Source organism: Saccostrea echinata, unplaced genomic scaffold (assembly GCF_033153115.1).
Source record: "Saccostrea echinata isolate AGI-Se365-2 ecotype Australia unplaced genomic scaffold, CSIRO_AGI_Sech_v1 ptg000012l, whole genome shotgun sequence".
Classification (NCBI taxonomy): domain Eukaryota; kingdom Metazoa; phylum Mollusca; class Bivalvia; order Ostreida; family Ostreidae; genus Saccostrea; species Saccostrea echinata.
In genome coordinates this window covers 14759555-14776973 of record NW_026889761.1, presented here as the reverse complement: position 1 = coordinate 14776973, position 17419 = coordinate 14759555, and the positions used below count along the sequence as shown (strand labels likewise).

Genomic DNA, 17419 nt, shown 5'->3' with positions numbered 1-17419 from the left:
AATGCAAAAAGAATGTGGGGAAAAAATTAAATCTCGTTAACACAAAACAGTCATATGAATAAAACTGACCCTGTTTTCCATTTTTTTTCCCTTAACTTAGAAACTTCAAGTTTTTAATTTTTTTTGATGATAATTTTGATGATCTTCAAATTGTCAGTGAATGACTCGAAGAAAATTAAACATGCTGTGATGCAATGCAACATCGAGAAAAGATGGTGTGTTGAAAGAGGAATCAGCTGTTTTACTGGCTGAACATCACTGACCATGGCTCACAGACCTATTTCAATCAGCTGGCCTTAAATGTACGTTTTTTTAAAACCAAATCCGATGAAAAACATTATCTATTAGGATTCTGGTTTCACTGGAGTCGCGTCGTTATTGTTGACACATTCATCTGGCATGACGCATTTCCACAATCCGTAGGTTTTGCCTACAGTGGTTTGCCAAAGTCGGAGCGTCCCATCTTCACTTCCGCTGGCATACAATTCACCATCAGGGGAGAAACGCACACAGTGTACAGGGCCAAAATGTCCTTTAAAGGACTCTGAAATCAGAACAATCAATACTTTTAAAAAGATTCAGTAAAATGACTGACAAACAAATGCATCATAAATGCACAATACATGATGATTTCAGTTTATCCTGGTGCCAGTGGAAAGAATATGAAATTTTTTTCCTCCAATGCAGCAAATTACTTACTATTATGTCCACAGGTACTTGTGTACAGGACCCTCCCCCCCCCCCCCCATATTCAACCCCGGGGCTTGTGTATAATGTATAGTGGGGTATTTTTGTGTGGAACGATTATTTTGGGGTTTTCACGATTTTTTCCTATGGTACACAAGATGAATAAGTGCAATTAATATAATTTTTGAAAAAAATGTCCAACAAGCCCAAGGGTTGAATATCGGGGGGGGGGGGGGGGGGGGGGGGGGGGACTGTCCACAAGTACCTGTGATTATGTCTCATAGATGATCGAAGTACAATAGGAAAAATAAAACACAATACCAGGTACATGTACCAAGACATACACGGATGTACCAAGACATACGCAGATGTACCAAGACATATACAGAAAAACTGATGTAAAGGGAGTCACAGGTGCATGTACTCACAAGTTAATTAAATTAGATCTTCAATCTACTCGTGCATTCGACAAACACAGGTGGTCAGGATACAAGTAATTCAAAGATCTAATTTGAAATAGATCAAGATATTCTGGGACTGCATGCAGTGTTCTGCTAAAATTTCTGTGTCCAAGGACATAAACAGATCCACATTAAAAAACACACAAAGGTGCTTGTGGGCAGGACCAAATTCAATTTACTGATTCATTATACAGTCAGGAGCATCAATTCACTCAATTTTTCATTATATCTGCCATACTGGTGTTATAGATATCAAAAGGTCAAAAGTAATTAAATTTTATTCACCAGCTGCACTTAGGCACAGCATTGATGTTGCAGCCTTGAATTTTCAATTACTTAAAAGGGCATATTGAAGCACAGAGATGGTTAAAGTACTGTTTAATTAAATAGTCATTAATTATATGTCCTTGAACACTGAATTAAGTTTTTCATCAAGGGAATTGCCAGCAGCTATCATTGGTGAAGTAAAGAAATCATTAATCCTGCAACAAATTCGAAGGATACAGAGTCAGAGAAAACTGACATTGGAAAGAAACCATGAAGTACACAGACATTTTCTCAGTATTAATTAACTGTAAATGCAACTCAAGTATCAAGAAATATGGCATTTAAAGGTTACTTCAAGGAAGTATTTCAAAATATTTACAGAAATCCAATGATTTCATTCGGAGAAAAAAAAAATAGAAAACAAGACCCCCTGGGACAAATGATACAAAAAAAATCTCTCTCTTGGTAAAAACTTTATAGTTCTTTTGCCTTGGACTAGAATGATGCTCTGTCATTGGGTAACGGATGTCACATCCCTGCTGTCAATGGTTTTGTGGACGGTGAGTAGCAAAATTTGGATGGCAACATTGCAGATTGAATAAAGTTAAGTCATCAAAATTAAAAGAAAAAAATCATTTCAGTGCTATTTTCACATTTAAAAGAGACTGAGAAATTCATATGTCCTTACCTTACCTTACATAATCAGTAAACAATAAGATGATGAGCAAAGAAGATTTGCACAGACGAGAAAATTGTTTAATTGTAATTGATCTTGGTAGGTTTTTTAACTGTTATTGGTTCTTGACAAAACAAACACACTTATTAGGTTTGTTACTGACAGTTCACAGAAGCCAAAAATGATTAAAGTGTCCATTTTACACATATAAGCATTTTTCTATAAACAAAATGCCTTGCTATTTTCTGGTGTTACACTTAATCAATGCACGTATTAACACAGAATACTTGGGAATAAATCTTTGAATTCGATTGTTTGTTTGTTTTTTGTTTTTTTTTTTCATTACACAATCTTTGGAGCTCGAATTCAATTTCCAAAGAATTTCTCAAACATTGGTAAATAAAGCAAAAAATCCTAAATTTTAAGCAGGATTTTTTTTCTAAATATTAAATACATGTAAGTATAGTTGATGTGAATACTGCATACAGGGAAATTACTGCCCCCTTCATTTTCACCCCTCTCACCCTCATTCAAGTTGGTGAATTTAAAATGGGGCACAATTGTTTGCAAGTCTGAATGGGCAAAATAAAACAGGGCAAAAATAACATAGTAAAACATAATATTTACATTTTCAAATGTCTTTGTTCAAGATAAAATTACAAATAAGGAAACAACTTTAAACACTCATAAAGGTATTTGTTCATCATGTGGCAGAACTGCCTTCTCACTTTAGTAATATCCTGTGTGGGGCTTGCAGACATAGATTTTTTAGATTTAGACTTAGATTTTTAATTATTAAATAAAAATAGCATAAAAATCTTTTTTTTTAAATTCAATGTTTTACGATCATGATCAATCAGTTTTCTCAAGTGATAGCGAGCGAAGCGAGTGGCTCAAAGCGCTGCTCATCACTGCAAGTTCTTTAAGCAATGCCTGGGCGAAGAGAAAATTAGGGCTTTGCACATTGATCCAAACAAATTTTTTTCTGCAGTAACTTTTGGTCCCATGATGCTTTGCGAATTGCATCTCGCCACAAACTATGTTCTCGAGATAGCAAAAAAAGTTCAACAATAAATAAAATCACATTGATTTAATGGATATTGTAGAAAAAAACAGTAGATTAAACATTCTTCATTAAAAAAAAGCACTGTTCAGGCTTCGATTTTGTAATGCAACCTACATACGACATCATGTGATGTCAGAGTCTAGATCGACATACAAAATGTCACGTGTGGTTTGAAGAGACCGTCAGACGGATGAAAATTAAAACTGAATAGGTATCTGCGGTCGCCCTAACAGTCACACCATCAACATATTATTAGTTTTCCTGGTTCAATCAAAGATTTATCCAGATTTACCCTGGGCTGTATTCCATACACCCCAAGGCTGAAGTCAACCGATCAACTCCTTCAAATATGGATCACACTTTGTGACCAAAATTCTAAGTTTGACCTTTTCCCATCATTTTTTCTTATTTACAGTAAACCTCGTTTAGTATGAACACAGATTTAATGAATTTACAGATAAAGTGAATTCATACTGAATTCCTGGCAAATTTTTGCAATTCTTTGTAAAGTGTTACAGTTGTAACACTGATATAACGAATTCAGGGATAAAGTGAACTGTATTTGTGTCCCATTTAAGTTAAAAAATAATGATATTTACATCTTTTATAGCAAATTTTAAAAGATCTCAAAATTTAACATGTTTAAAGCATTGAAGTAAGTTATTATTCCTTAGTATTTATATTTTGAATTAATTCATTATACAACTTAAGTAATCCAAGATAAGTTTTGTATTCAATATTTTCCAGAACATATGTGGTAGTCATATTTGAAGAGAAAACATGTATATATTTCAAACACTTTACCGAATTCGTTTTACCGATATCAGCAATTATGGATATATCAAAGTTACATGTAATTCACAGGTCCCCAGGACTTTGCTACAATCAAGTTTTACTGTATTATTTATTTATTCTATTTGCAGAACTATTTTCTTAGACATACAAACAAAATGATCTCTAAGTGTCTATAACATGTTTGGCAGTGGAATGTTTTACTTAGTAGGAGAGGACTTATATAGGCAGTGCCTGCTGTCCAATCCTTTTATGGTTATACATAATAAAATATTGTTTAAAATTACCTAGTTCCTCTCCTGTCTCATAATCAAACTTGTACATCTTAAAGTCCTCTCCCCCACATACAAACACTTTCTTATCCTTGTGGAGAGATGCCGAGTTCACCTGAGTCGGGGCAATGTAATCCTTAATCTTCTCATACCTATTTCGTAGGGAAATAAAATAGTCAAATAAAACATTCTGGCTTTCACTTATTGTTTAAAGAATAAAGGATAAAATCTACACAACACTCTTGTATTTTTTTTTATTTCTTCATACTTATGCTGAAAGCAGCAATCAGTAGAAATAAATAATATTTCATTTCAGACAAAATTATCAGTAGTCTATGATATTCAGATTTGTTTTCATAAAAATACCTTCACAGAAAAATAATCTAAAAAGAGACAGTGTTCAAAACATTGACAGGTCTATTACATCAACTAAAAACAAAACAAAACAAAAAAAAAATAGATGTATCGTAATGCCACAAATGCCCCCCCCCCCCCCCCCCTCCTCCCCGGCAGCCAAAATTTCAAAATGCAAATTGTAAATTGCATATTTGTAGCCGAGATAATGATTAGAAACTGTGACTATTTTTAAATCTTTTCCAAGTTTAAGGGGGATAACTGTCAAAAATCACTGGACCAGGACCAAATTTGAACTTGACCTGTATTTTCTGGTAAAATACCTGCATATGCAATTTCAACCTTATACATATATACATCCCTACAAAAGTTAGAGAGTGGAAACTGAAATTTTTTTTTTCTAAGTTGAAGAGGGATAACCCTATCAAAAATCACCAGACCATGACCAAATTCGAACTTGACCTGTGTATTCCTTGACGTATCCATCTGTCAAATTTGCGTTGAATGTGTGCAACTGTTGCCAAGATAATGAATGGAAAGTCAATGATGACAGAATGATGGAACAGGGTAACACTATATGTACCCGGCCAATTTATATCTGGAGCATAAAGATATTTATGTACCACTCTCTGTGTATACCTGTCAGCATTCCAGAAGCTGGTACAGTTACCATGGGTAATGACCAGAATTCGTCCGTCCCTGGACAGTTCTAAACTGCTGGGGATTCCCGGAAATTCCAGTTTCTTAACCTCTTGTCCACTGACTGTGTCCCATACCCTGTTCAAAACATGACAGAATTTCATGTAATTATATCAATGAACTATCAAGAATATCCCACATCCTTAAAAAGGAAATTAGCTATGATAATGTCCTATACATAGAATCTTTTTTGAAAAATTTTTGACCAAAAAATTGGATGTGCACACAATTCACAGGCATTTCAGACAAGTATTTCAGGGTGCCAAACTTGCTAAAAACATTCAATTTTCGTAATTTACAAGTTGGCAACATTTACCACACTTTATTTAAATTCGTTTTATTCATGAGTAACCTTCAGAATAATGGAAGAAAACATTCAACACTTCACATGTCCCTTCTCATTTCTTAAGCATTAAACAACCAATGAATATAAGATATCAGTGACATTTTACAGCACATGATGATGAGTTCATACAAAATTGTCAGAAGTGGCCATTATTGAGTTCTATGTGCACAAAGGGAGATAACTCCTGCTCATTATGGAGTTCTATGTATACAAAAGTATACAAAGGTAGATAATTCCTGCTCTGAATTTTCCTGGTTGTAGACAGAGCACTTGAAACAACTTAAAATGAATAACATTATTTGAATCTAAAGTAGCGATGTCTATAGTTTATAAATTATTTACAATTTAACAGTAATCAATATTTCCCTAACATCAATTTTACTGAAATGTGCACATCCAAACAAAAACATGTACAAGAGTCAATGTAAACAATGTTTTAAGATTTTTCATTTTGTAAATATAGCAAACTACTAAATACATTACACAATTCATATCTTTAATAGCTTTATTTTTTTTCTGTTAGTCACTGTTTAACCGCTTAAAAAAGCAAAGCTAAGATAACAAAAAATAATCTGTATATTAAATGTAATATACCATCTAAAAATAAAAGTACAGTAAAACATGCTTATAATGAATTGATGCTTACAGTGAAGTGAATTTTATCCATATAACTTTAAAATACATTGTAAACATAATGAATATAACAAATTATGTTTTTATCGAGGCAAAATTGTCTGTCCCTGGCACTTTGTTATAAGCATGTTTTACTGTATACAGCACTTTCTTGGATAAAACTGAAAACTAAAAGGTTTTCTTTCTGTTGTGGTTTTTGTACCTGACAGTTTTATCATCCGATGCACTTATGATCTGTTTACCAAACTGAGCAAATATGGCTGCCCTGATGTTGTGTTCATGTCCACTAAATGTGGCTTTGGCCTCTGTAAAATGAAACAAATATACAATATCATATCACTAGCATCCAACTAGCATAGGCATTCTTAACAGCAGAAATCATTTATCAATAATTTCCTCAATAGTGCGGATGTCCAGTAACATGATGTCTATACTCACATCAGACAGGACTCTCAGACACTGACAGACAGTGACTTGTACTCACATCAAACAGAACTGTCAGGCACTGACACATACTCTCATCAAACAGAACTGTCAGGCACTGACAGGCAGTGACTTATACTGTTTATTTCACATCAGTTCAAGTATTAGCATATACAGTAATTAACATATTAAGATAATTACAACTTATTTGAAAAACATTAGAACAAAATTTACTTATGATTTCATTTGTTTTATTGATTCTTTATTAATCAAAATGCATGCACAGCACATGTCGTTAAAAATTTTGAATATCAAGTTCACACACCCACCCCACCTCCACCGTAAAACACCAACCACATGTACAGTCAGGACACATAATTATTCACTTTCCCAAATTCGCTGCAATTCAGCAGCATATTTTTGCTTCAAAAACAAAAATAGGGTTCACACTATAAATTGAGAAAATGTTTCCTCTTCCTATTTTTGTTACAGTGTCAAGCTACTAAATTGATGATATATATATATATATATACACAATTTTTTTTTTTGGTCTGCTGTCAAAATAAAAAAAAAAACAGGATGTATTGAAATGGGTCAGAAAGGACAGTAGCTGACCATTGAAGTAAGAAAACTCATAATAAATTCTAAAGAAGTGAACAGAAATGTTTCAGAGTTATGAAGAACTTTAGGAATACCAAGTTCTAAGGTGAGAAGTGTCATTTAAAAAATTTGAACATTCTGATGTAGAATACTGTCCAGGAAGAGGCCAGAAGTCTTTGTTCTCGGTGAGAGACACAAACTTCTCAGATCATTTAATAAAGAGTTCTATTTATGTCCTGAAGAAAACTGAAAACAATCCTACAGGGACATAACCAGCATAATTAATGAAATAGTGATCATCAATTTTGTATAAAAACTGTCCAGGGAACAATAAGTAAAGTGGGGTGTGTACAGAGTCTACCTAAACTGTCCACTCTTTTTCTTGCCTGAAACCACTTTTTACACATTTTTTTTTTTTTTAATTTGCTAACTTCACCAACTGCTTTTTTTTTTGACCTGAAGTTAAGGAAAGTAGCAGTCAATGAAGTTAATAAATGAGAATGTGTAAAGTGAGAGAGAAAAAGAGTTGACAGGTCAGGAGGACTGGTGTAAATGGATATTCTGTGAAGAGATTCAGATTATTATTGGGGACAATAAGATCTATGTCTAAAGAAAAGTGGATGAAAAGTACAACTCTTAACTTGAGTGACCTGATCCAGGACAAAAGTTAAGTGTTTTGATCTGCGGGTGTGGATGTTTTGAAGATCTAGGCACAATATTAACTAATGTTCAGGCCATAAAAAAATAATTAATAGTTTCTCAGGCCAAAAATTTCAAAATTCAATGCAGCAGGCAGTTTTTTTTTTTAAAAACAGGTATCTTATTTTCATGTCAGTCGTTCAACAAAATGATGATATGAACTGATTATCAGTTTTTTGTTCTCTAAATATACTAATTATAATGTACTCAACTATAAATTATGTTATTCTAAACATTTCTTTAAAAGTTAATTAATAAAGGACTGTATAGACTAGAAGAATATTGTTTATATAAGAAAAACGTCTATCTATTATTGTTATTAAAAGGGAAATAACTCAATTTTCTTTTTCAACTTGGAAAAATAGAAAATTGAGTTATTTCCCTTTTCAAAATGTCAATAAAATTGATGGTTACAGACTACTAATTTTACCCCTATTTCATTGACCACGCAAGTAGTGCCAGTTTAAAAATAGAGCTTTTTTCTTAAAAATTCTTTGGGATGTATATGGGGTGGAATGGGGTTATTTTTGGGCATAGATGGAAAGGAGAGGGTCTGAAAAAAATTATAAAATTGATAATAATGGGAAATTTTGCTTTTAAGCGCGTAGTAGGAAGGGTGTAAAGAGGCCCATGTTTACCCTTTCCTCGAAGGAAAAGTGAAATAAGCAGGGTAGGGGTTATTTGCGATGCCATAGCAGGACTTGCAGACTATGAATTTTCCCGAGAGCCTGAAAAATTTTTGGACTTGAATTGTTGTTACTCTATGCCAAGTTTCAGGTAAGTTGAGCCGGTGTGATTTTTTAAATTAATTTTTACATTATAAAGGAATGTATAGCAAAATAATTGGTAGTCTGTGTCCTGATCAATGCGGCCGTTTTTGACCTGATGCGGTGGTGCCTGAGAAACTATTGATTAATTTTTTTTGGCCTCAAGGTAACAAATACTTACAAATAATTGAAAATAATATCTGGCCAGTTATTGCAAGTCATTTCCCACACAATGAATACATTTTCATGAATAATAATGCTCCTGCTCATCAATCAAAATTTGTTAAAGATTACATGACTAATAACAGTATAACTACATGAAAATATTAAATTGGCCAGCACAATCTTCAGATTTGAATATAATAGATAACATTTGGTTGCATCTGAAAAGGGAATTAAAAACCTGTGTCCATCTCATAAACTTGCAACAATATCTGATTGTGGAAAATCAGACCATGTAGGAAAACAATCCATTAAATTACCTAAAAGACATTTATAATTCCATACCAGGATAAATAAATAAAGTAATTAAGACGAAAGGAAATTTGACCAAATATTTAGGTAAGTTTCTAAATTTATCCAGAACAAACAGCTTTCTAACTTCACTGAGTGGACACCTTTTTCGGCAGCCATTTTGCAAGTCGTGAATAATTAAGTCCCATGACTGAACTTTTATAACAAATTATGAGCACATTGCATGTACCAATTTATACTAAAATGTAACTTGGTAAATATTAAAGCAATAGATTTTTCTTCAGTTTGTACAAAAGTGCAGGTATACATTTTCTACCATACTTTATCAAAGAAACTCATTCTGTCTATGTACCATATTCATACTTTTCATTTTAATAATACTTGAAGTATGTTATTCCATTAAGATTAAAAGACATCAACACTGCTAAAATATTTCCTTCCTTTTCACAATATTCTGAATTTTTTATGCTCACCATCTAGCTAATGTCTACTTTTTTAACACACATATCAAGAGTAGGGCTGGGACGATATAAAGAGATATCAATAATATCAATTCTCTGTGAGGACAATACACAAATCGATAGGTATGAAAAAATATCGAAATATCACCCAAAAAAATCTGACTCATGTTTTTCTTTGTTTACTTAACATTTTGGGTTTAATATATAAAATAAGTATGCTAAATATAAATATGAAATACCGTATATACTCGCCTATAAGTCACTTTTTTGAGAGTTAAACTTTGGTCCAAAAACCTCTGTCCGACTTATAGGCGAGTTATAAAAATACTGGTATTATATCGGGTCAATCCCTTAAATATAGGCTTAAACAAGATGTGTTTGTGAAACACTGATGCCCCCGTATGGCAGCTTATGGCGAAAGTTAAAGTTTCTCAAATGCAAGTCAAAATCCAGGCCAAAAGATAAAAAATGTTAACTTTGAAAGCCCTAGCTGCAACTGTTCAAAAGTTATGGTGAAGGTTAAAGTTTTTTAAAAGTAAGTAAAACGTCAAGGTCAAGGTCAAAGTTATTGGTATCCAAAGGAAGGTCTTGTCACAAGGATTACATATGTGAAGTATGAAAGCCCTAGCACCAACCATTCAAAAGTTATGGCCAAGGTTAAAGTTTTTCAAAAGTAGGTCAAACTCCTATGTCAAGGTCAAAAGGTCAAAGTGTTTGGTATCCAAAGGAAGGTCCTGTCACAAGGATTACATATGTGAAGTATGAAAGCCCTAGCACCAACCATTCAAAAGTTATGGCCAAGGTTAAAGTTTTTCAAAAGTAGGTCAAACTCCTAGGTTAAGGTCAAAGGGTCAGAGAGGTTGATATCCAGAGGAAGGTCTTGTCACAAGAAATACACATTTGACGGTTGAAACCCCAAGCACCAACTGTTCAAAAGTTATGGCCAAGGTTAAAGTTTTTCATAAGTAGGTCAAACTCCAAGGTCAAGGTCAAAAGGTCAAAGTTGTTGGTATCCAAAGGAAGGCCTTGTCACAAAGAATACACACGTGAAGTTTGAAAGCCAAAGCACCAACTGTTCAGAAGTTATGGCCAAGGTTAAAGTCACATAAAATTTTGCAAAAGTGGATCAAACTCCAAGGTCAAGGTCAAAAGGTACCCAAAGAAAGGTCTTGTCACAAGGAATACACATGTGAAATATAAAAGTCATAGCTCCAACCAATCAACAGTTATGGGCAAGGTTAAAGTTGACAACAGACAGACAGACAAACAGATAAACAGACAAACAGACAGACAGGACAAAAACAATATACCCCCGGGATCTTTCGATCCGGGGGCATAAAAATACAACCGACTAATAGGCGGACCGACCTATAGGCGAGTATATATGGTACATAATAATTAACACCACTTGTGTAAAATAATTTTTTTTCACAACAGATATACAACTTCTTGCCTTATTTGTAAAGAAATGTTTTGTTCATTTCAATACAAATAAAAGACTTTATAACCAATTCAACATATCATGATACATATTGTATTGTGGCTCAAATATCATGATACGTATCGATATATAAAAAGCTGTATCATCCCAGCCCTAATCAAGAGAGTGAAATAAATCATTGGTAAACATAGCAAACACTTTAATAAGCTTTTCCCTTTCTTATGAATGTACCTAATTCTGGCTGATTTAGATCAAATATTCGTAAAAGCTTTTCGTTGCTTCCAGTCAGTAGCTGGGTATCATCTTCATCAAAGTCAACAGACTTAACAATGTGCTTGTGAGCAAATGAATGTAGCTCCTCCCCACTCAGCGAGTCCCAGATTTTTCTGCAATTAAACAGTAAGTTTCTATCAGATATACTAGTATCTTCATCAGGACTCTTTTTGTCAATATTTTACTAAAGATGACACATGAAAGCTTATAAAAATTTATGTTCATGTTCATATCATCAAGTGTCAATTAAATATCAAACTACTTGTTAAATAAAATGTCAAGTGCTTGGGAAAAAACAATAATCTTCCATAACATGACAGATAAACATATCACTATTTTATTTAACAAATTCTTAAATTACGCTGAGAAATCTGCGGCTCCTGTGGCGGCCCGAGTAGCATCTTTATTTATCGTGGCTCCCCATACTGCTCCTTTGTGGCCTTTAAATGTCCCAATCCAATCCCCTGTATCTCCCTGTCTAAACATAGGGTTTCCATCTAAAATTTAAAACAATCTTGTCTACATCTTGTTAAGAGCAAATTAATACAAGTAAGAAGATCCAAAAGTGTTTTCTACCAAATAGCTTATACTTTCATACTGTTTTAAAATTAAAACATGCATTGTTCACGAGAGTATTGCATAAGCAATACTGGTCCCCTAGCAGCAAGTGTATAATCTGCCTCCCGTTAAAAATTAAAAAGGCCAAAATTTCGTCAGTAGTCACTGAAGCAGAACAAAACACAAGCTGATCTTAAACTCATTAAGGTAGACCTGCATACCAAAAAATCATCTCAATATCTGCAATCGCTTGGGAAAAAAGAGCAGAAAACAAAGTGGAAAATCTGGTTCCACTTAAAAAGGCCATATTTCCATAAAAAATCACTGAAGCAGAACAAAATGCAAACCTGATCTGTAATTCATCAAGGTACACTGACATACCACAAGTCAGCTTAATATCTATAAGCATTTAGAAAAAAGATGGAGGAACAGCCAGACAGACAATGAGGAAACCTATAGACCCCTCCAGTTTCACCGGTAGGGGACTAATAGTACAAGGTCAAAAATCTAGTCACCGTGCAAACAGCCTTGATCTTTTTTTATGAACAGAAGGGTTAAAATTCATTATAAACATAACTCGCTATATCAGATAGGGAATGAAAATCATATCAGTAAGTATGAATTCATTGTAACAATGTTTTACTGTATTCCATTCCCTTAGCTAGCTATATTATAATAAATCTTTCTAGTACCCTAAAATACTTTTCAAAAGGGGCAAGGTTGACTGCAAGACCAAAAGCCATTTGTCCTTGTCCTTCTATCTCTATTTAATAAATATTTGGTACAATATTAGACATTGTGCTTGATGCTCAAAATAGTTCAAATGTATAACTAGTATTTGTAATAGATCAACAGACCTAATAAAAGTTGGATAAACATTCTATGTTGATAAACATATATATCCTTTAAGGTGGTGTACAGTTATCCAAACAATGTAAATACATCTTTTGCTTAAAAGTATTCAAAAGCTGCAATGTTAGAACTATCTTTGATTCTGGTTACTTTTTTGATAGTCCATAGTACTTGTATATATATATGAATAGTCAAATACTTGCAACTTTTTGTCTGTTTCTTACAAAAATCATTTTTGTGAAAAACTGCATATAAATAGCTTTATCAAGCTATTCTGAATAGCTTAATAAAGCTATATAGCTACTGTAAAAGTGGTTATTTACGCGTGGGGGAAATTTACACTACTTACGCGGTAAGCTTAGAACCGCGTAAAATACCCCCGCGCGTATGGTCACAAAATTTCTAAGTTCTGGAATAATTCTAGACTTTTTCTAATACTGATATACCAGTCGAACCTGTCATATATTAATCGTGGTATTGAACGCACGCGAGTAGATAAATACATCACAAACAGTGATGAAAATGGGTTTTTTTTATTACATTGTGCAATGAAAAATGCATCTTCGTATTAAATATCTTAAAGCAACGTCATGCAAGTAGAGCTTCAAAACGTAATTCTCATTTTCATTTCCTTTGTATGATTGTACGAGTACGTCCCTCTTAATTTCAAATAATTAGTTCAAAATGTTACACAAATTCACAGTCACTATACAAACATATCTATTGAATTAACAATTCACACATATCTATTGAATTAATTGTCAACACTCGCCACCCAGATACAGGTAAGTAGATCCCACTTTGAAGTTTGAGCTTGCGTAAATAATTACAATGAAGCGTACACCAGTTGTTCACACTTCACCGCTTTTGACTGTGCAGATCACCGTTATATTTAGCAATCCAAGGAACATGCACACATCGATGACCAGTATAAATTCTTTTTGTTTTGTTTTATTTGTCTAATTTCTAATTCATTTTTTCTTATTCATTAGTGTAAACTTCTTGACCTTTTCAAAGGGGGACAACTCGATATTAGTAACGATGGCTGCGTAAATTTTTCTCGGTAACTCGTGCAACCGTGTATATTACACCCACGCGTAATGTTTGACAGTCACAAACGCGTACTTAAGAACCAGTGTAAATAACCACTTTTACAGTAATTCAGGCTATATAGCTAAATCAAGAGATTGTGTTTGACCCGTGTATATTCAATGGCCTTTAATAGATAGTTTTCAGTAGACCCAAATTAGCAAGAGTTATTTCCCGTTGGCCGCCATATTAGGGGGCAACATGCTCATATTACTTCATTATTCAACCAACTTTAACTTTTTATACTGGCTATTGTGGGGTAGGAAGCATTGTTTTTCTGAAAAATATACATTTGTTAAAGCCTCCTTTATTTCATTATTTTTATTCTATAAAGATTTCCCCCCAAATATTTCTGCTACATCCTCTTAGATTTGGTAAGACAAAGAGGAAAAACTACCAGGTTGACCCCCAAGATGGCGGCCAAGGGAAATAACTCGGAGAGAAAATACGTCATATGAAAACTATCTATAGTATAAAAAATAAAATGTGAATAGAAATCCAAAAAATCACTATTTTTTTAATAAATATTTCTCCAACGCGTGTTCCATATTTTTTCATCATCACACGAGACAACAATCAGACGACAGACAGACAGTCCATTAACAATAAGCAATGAATAAGGATATGTGCTATGTCACTGTATGTATCCTAATTTTTGAAAAGTTTTGGAGAATCGAGTATACAGAGTAATTTAAAGTAAATTAAGAATTGAATTGAAATTACGAGAATAGAAAAAAAATTTGAGCACCTTATTTACTATTTTGTTCAATTATTATAAAATTTCTTTACAATAAATCAATATGAGGAAATTCGGATAAAAGTGAACACCCATATTGTTTCGAAAATTGATAAAATCTTCAAACATTATAATAGTCCAAACCTTTGCATGCACTTATAAGAAAGTATCCAAAAGGAGTTATATCGCTGAAGGCCAACTGGACCACTGGACGCGTGTGGCCACTGCATGTCAACGGTGTTTGCCGCAATCCCGACATGTTCGACGTCCAGTTGAACCTTCGGAATACCTCGGAACAACATTTGGTATCAAATAGGGAAAAAAATCAATTTCGGATTTCTCCGGAAATTTTTGGCATTATTTAGAAGATGGAAAGATACTATACACATGTTTATGTTAAATCTATATTGAATTCCAGCTTAATCACTGATACTTTCCAGCTTCATCGGTAATTAAAAATATGCATCTTCTGCATACATGATACATTTTATTTTATTAGACTAAGTTAAGATGGGGAATGTCCATGGGCCTGTAAAAGAGATCATCAACGACTGCATTTTAACACCTCGACGAACTTCCAAGAGAGAATGAATTTCTGGGCCAGGTAAACGGCATGATCAAAATCAAAATTTAACTTGTTCGCGATTAATTGAATACTAAAGTACCGGAGACATATTTAAATTTCTATACAAGATTGCACAGAGAACAACTGAGATCTATGAATTGCTATGAATTGATTTGAAAACAAAATAAATTTAAACGACAGGTACTTGTACACAGGACCCCACCCCCTTCTCCCAATATAGACACCGAAATACCGGGAATGTTTTTTTTTTTTTTATTTGTTTTAACTTTGTTTCATGAATTATTCTTCTAGCACATGTATAAGAATAGTATTCAGTACAAAAAATCCAGAAATCCACATCCGTGATGCAGATTGTTTTTTTAAGGACAGACGATACGTTCCTCAATTTTATACATAATTTTTTCTAGGAATTTGTCATTGAAGTATTGCTACTTTAACATGTTTACTCGCAAAAAATTGAGGTACCTTACCAGGTATTTGTGCAAGATACTGGAGGATGTTGTTTCCTATATAATCCTTTTGGAAAAAACTTAATTTGCCAATATCACATTTTTTAGTGTTTCAATTTTTAAAAGACAATTAAAAACCAGTTCAGAAATCAGAAGGTAATTAAAATTTTGAATATTTTCCACACAATACGAAGATAAACAAAACAGATCTTTGAGGAACGTATCGTCTGACCTTAGTTTTGAACCACCAAATTTTAAATTAGTATAAGAAAGCATACTATCCATGTAATTTGGTATGAAAAACGGATGAACAATTTTAACATCACAAAATACAAATGTAAGTTTTATATGTATTTATGTCTCTATATGCTGACACTGCCGACTCGAAATTTCAGTCATAGGTATGGGGAAGGATGTGGGGGCTTCTACCGTCTATTTTTGAAAAGGGGGAAGAGGAAAAGTATCCTTACCCCAACTTTTCTACAGAAGAAGAGTTGAAATAGTAAATACGGTGTACGGCACTAGTATTTGGAAATCCCTTCTTTTTTTTCTTTTTTTTTTCTTTTCTTTTCTTTTTTTTTTTTTTTTTTTTTTTTTTTTTTTTTTTTTTTGGTCAAAGGTTTGCGTCACTAAGCTGCAAAATAGAATTCCCCGACTGCGGCCATGAGCCCCTCCCCCATGGCCAACTTTTTGACGAAGAAGTAATGTATAGTATGTGGTAAATGCTGAGCCCTATTCCCCATCCGTGTTGGAATCCGAGGCAATCGACAGAGGTTGCATGTTCCATGTACATATCCATGTATATATATATATATATATATATATATATATATATATATATATATATATATATATATATATATATATATATATATATATAACAAATATAAGCTTTAGACTGAGATTTAACATTCCTTGCATGGTTTTTCATAAAACTCTGCATAGTTTAATTTTTAGACACTATATAATTTGAACCAAATGATTGATTTCATCTAATTCGCGTTAAACAACAACAACACTAAATAAAAAATTATTTGAAATAAGATTTTGATTTTGATATTTGGCTGATACTCGATCAAAAGTTCCGCTACATCGGATCTCATAGCAATAAAGAAGAACTGGTGTAACAATCGAGTCAAAAAAATTTCCAAAAGTTTACATGGATCCAAACCAATGGTTTTCTTTATCTTAAAATATAGGCTTTTCTGGCCTTTTCCATAAGTACTGACATAGCTAAATTCAGATTTTCATCACATTTTAAAGTTAATCCAAGATAATAAAACTTGATGCTGTTTGAAGGACACTTCCATTATATGTAAACTCATTGTTACAAAGTTTACCATTTGAGTTAAAAATAAGGACTTTAGCATTAACCTGTATTTTTCAGCTAGAACAATATGTTTCAAGAATGTTCAAATAAAATATAGCCTAAATATACAATGTAACCTCAAAACTTTTAAGAACTTTTAGTATCAGAGAGTGTGAATTTTTATAAAAGGCAAGTTTTAGGTTATATTTGGGATTTTTCAGTTGTAATACTTCGTTAATGTGTCATAGAAAAATATTTTGATTTAAAAAAGAAGTCAAAGAATCCTTGGGTACGGAACACGGGAGATGGAGGGGGGTCCCGTCCTCAAGTACCTGTGGTCTGTGCGAGAAAGAACATTTACCGTCAAAACCCTTGGTCAGTAAAACTACTAATAACACATATCAAAGGTCGACATGGTCACCAGTCAGAATAATTAGTAGGCTTAGTAA

At 33.2% G+C, this 17419-nt stretch overlaps 1 protein-coding gene across 1 annotated transcript in view; it reads right to left on the bottom strand.

Annotated features, from left to right (window-relative positions):
• LOC133185052 (agrin-like) overlaps window positions 1–14911 on the bottom strand; it is a 38307-nt gene extending 23396 nt beyond the window's left edge. Inside the window, exons 1-7 of the mRNA XM_061320116.1 lie at window positions 14771–14911; window positions 11753–11888; window positions 11350–11504; window positions 6456–6558; window positions 5215–5352; window positions 4237–4373; window positions 350–544 (exon numbers count right to left, since the gene is read on the bottom strand). Coding sequence (XP_061176100.1) covers window positions 350–544; window positions 4237–4373; window positions 5215–5352; window positions 6456–6558; window positions 11350–11504; window positions 11753–11888; window positions 14771–14885 — 979 coding nt within the window. The 5' untranslated portion in view covers window positions 14886–14911. The remainder of the gene's footprint in view (window positions 1–349; window positions 545–4236; window positions 4374–5214; window positions 5353–6455; window positions 6559–11349; window positions 11505–11752; window positions 11889–14770) is intronic.
• Between the last annotated feature and the right edge of the window lie 2508 nt (window positions 14912–17419).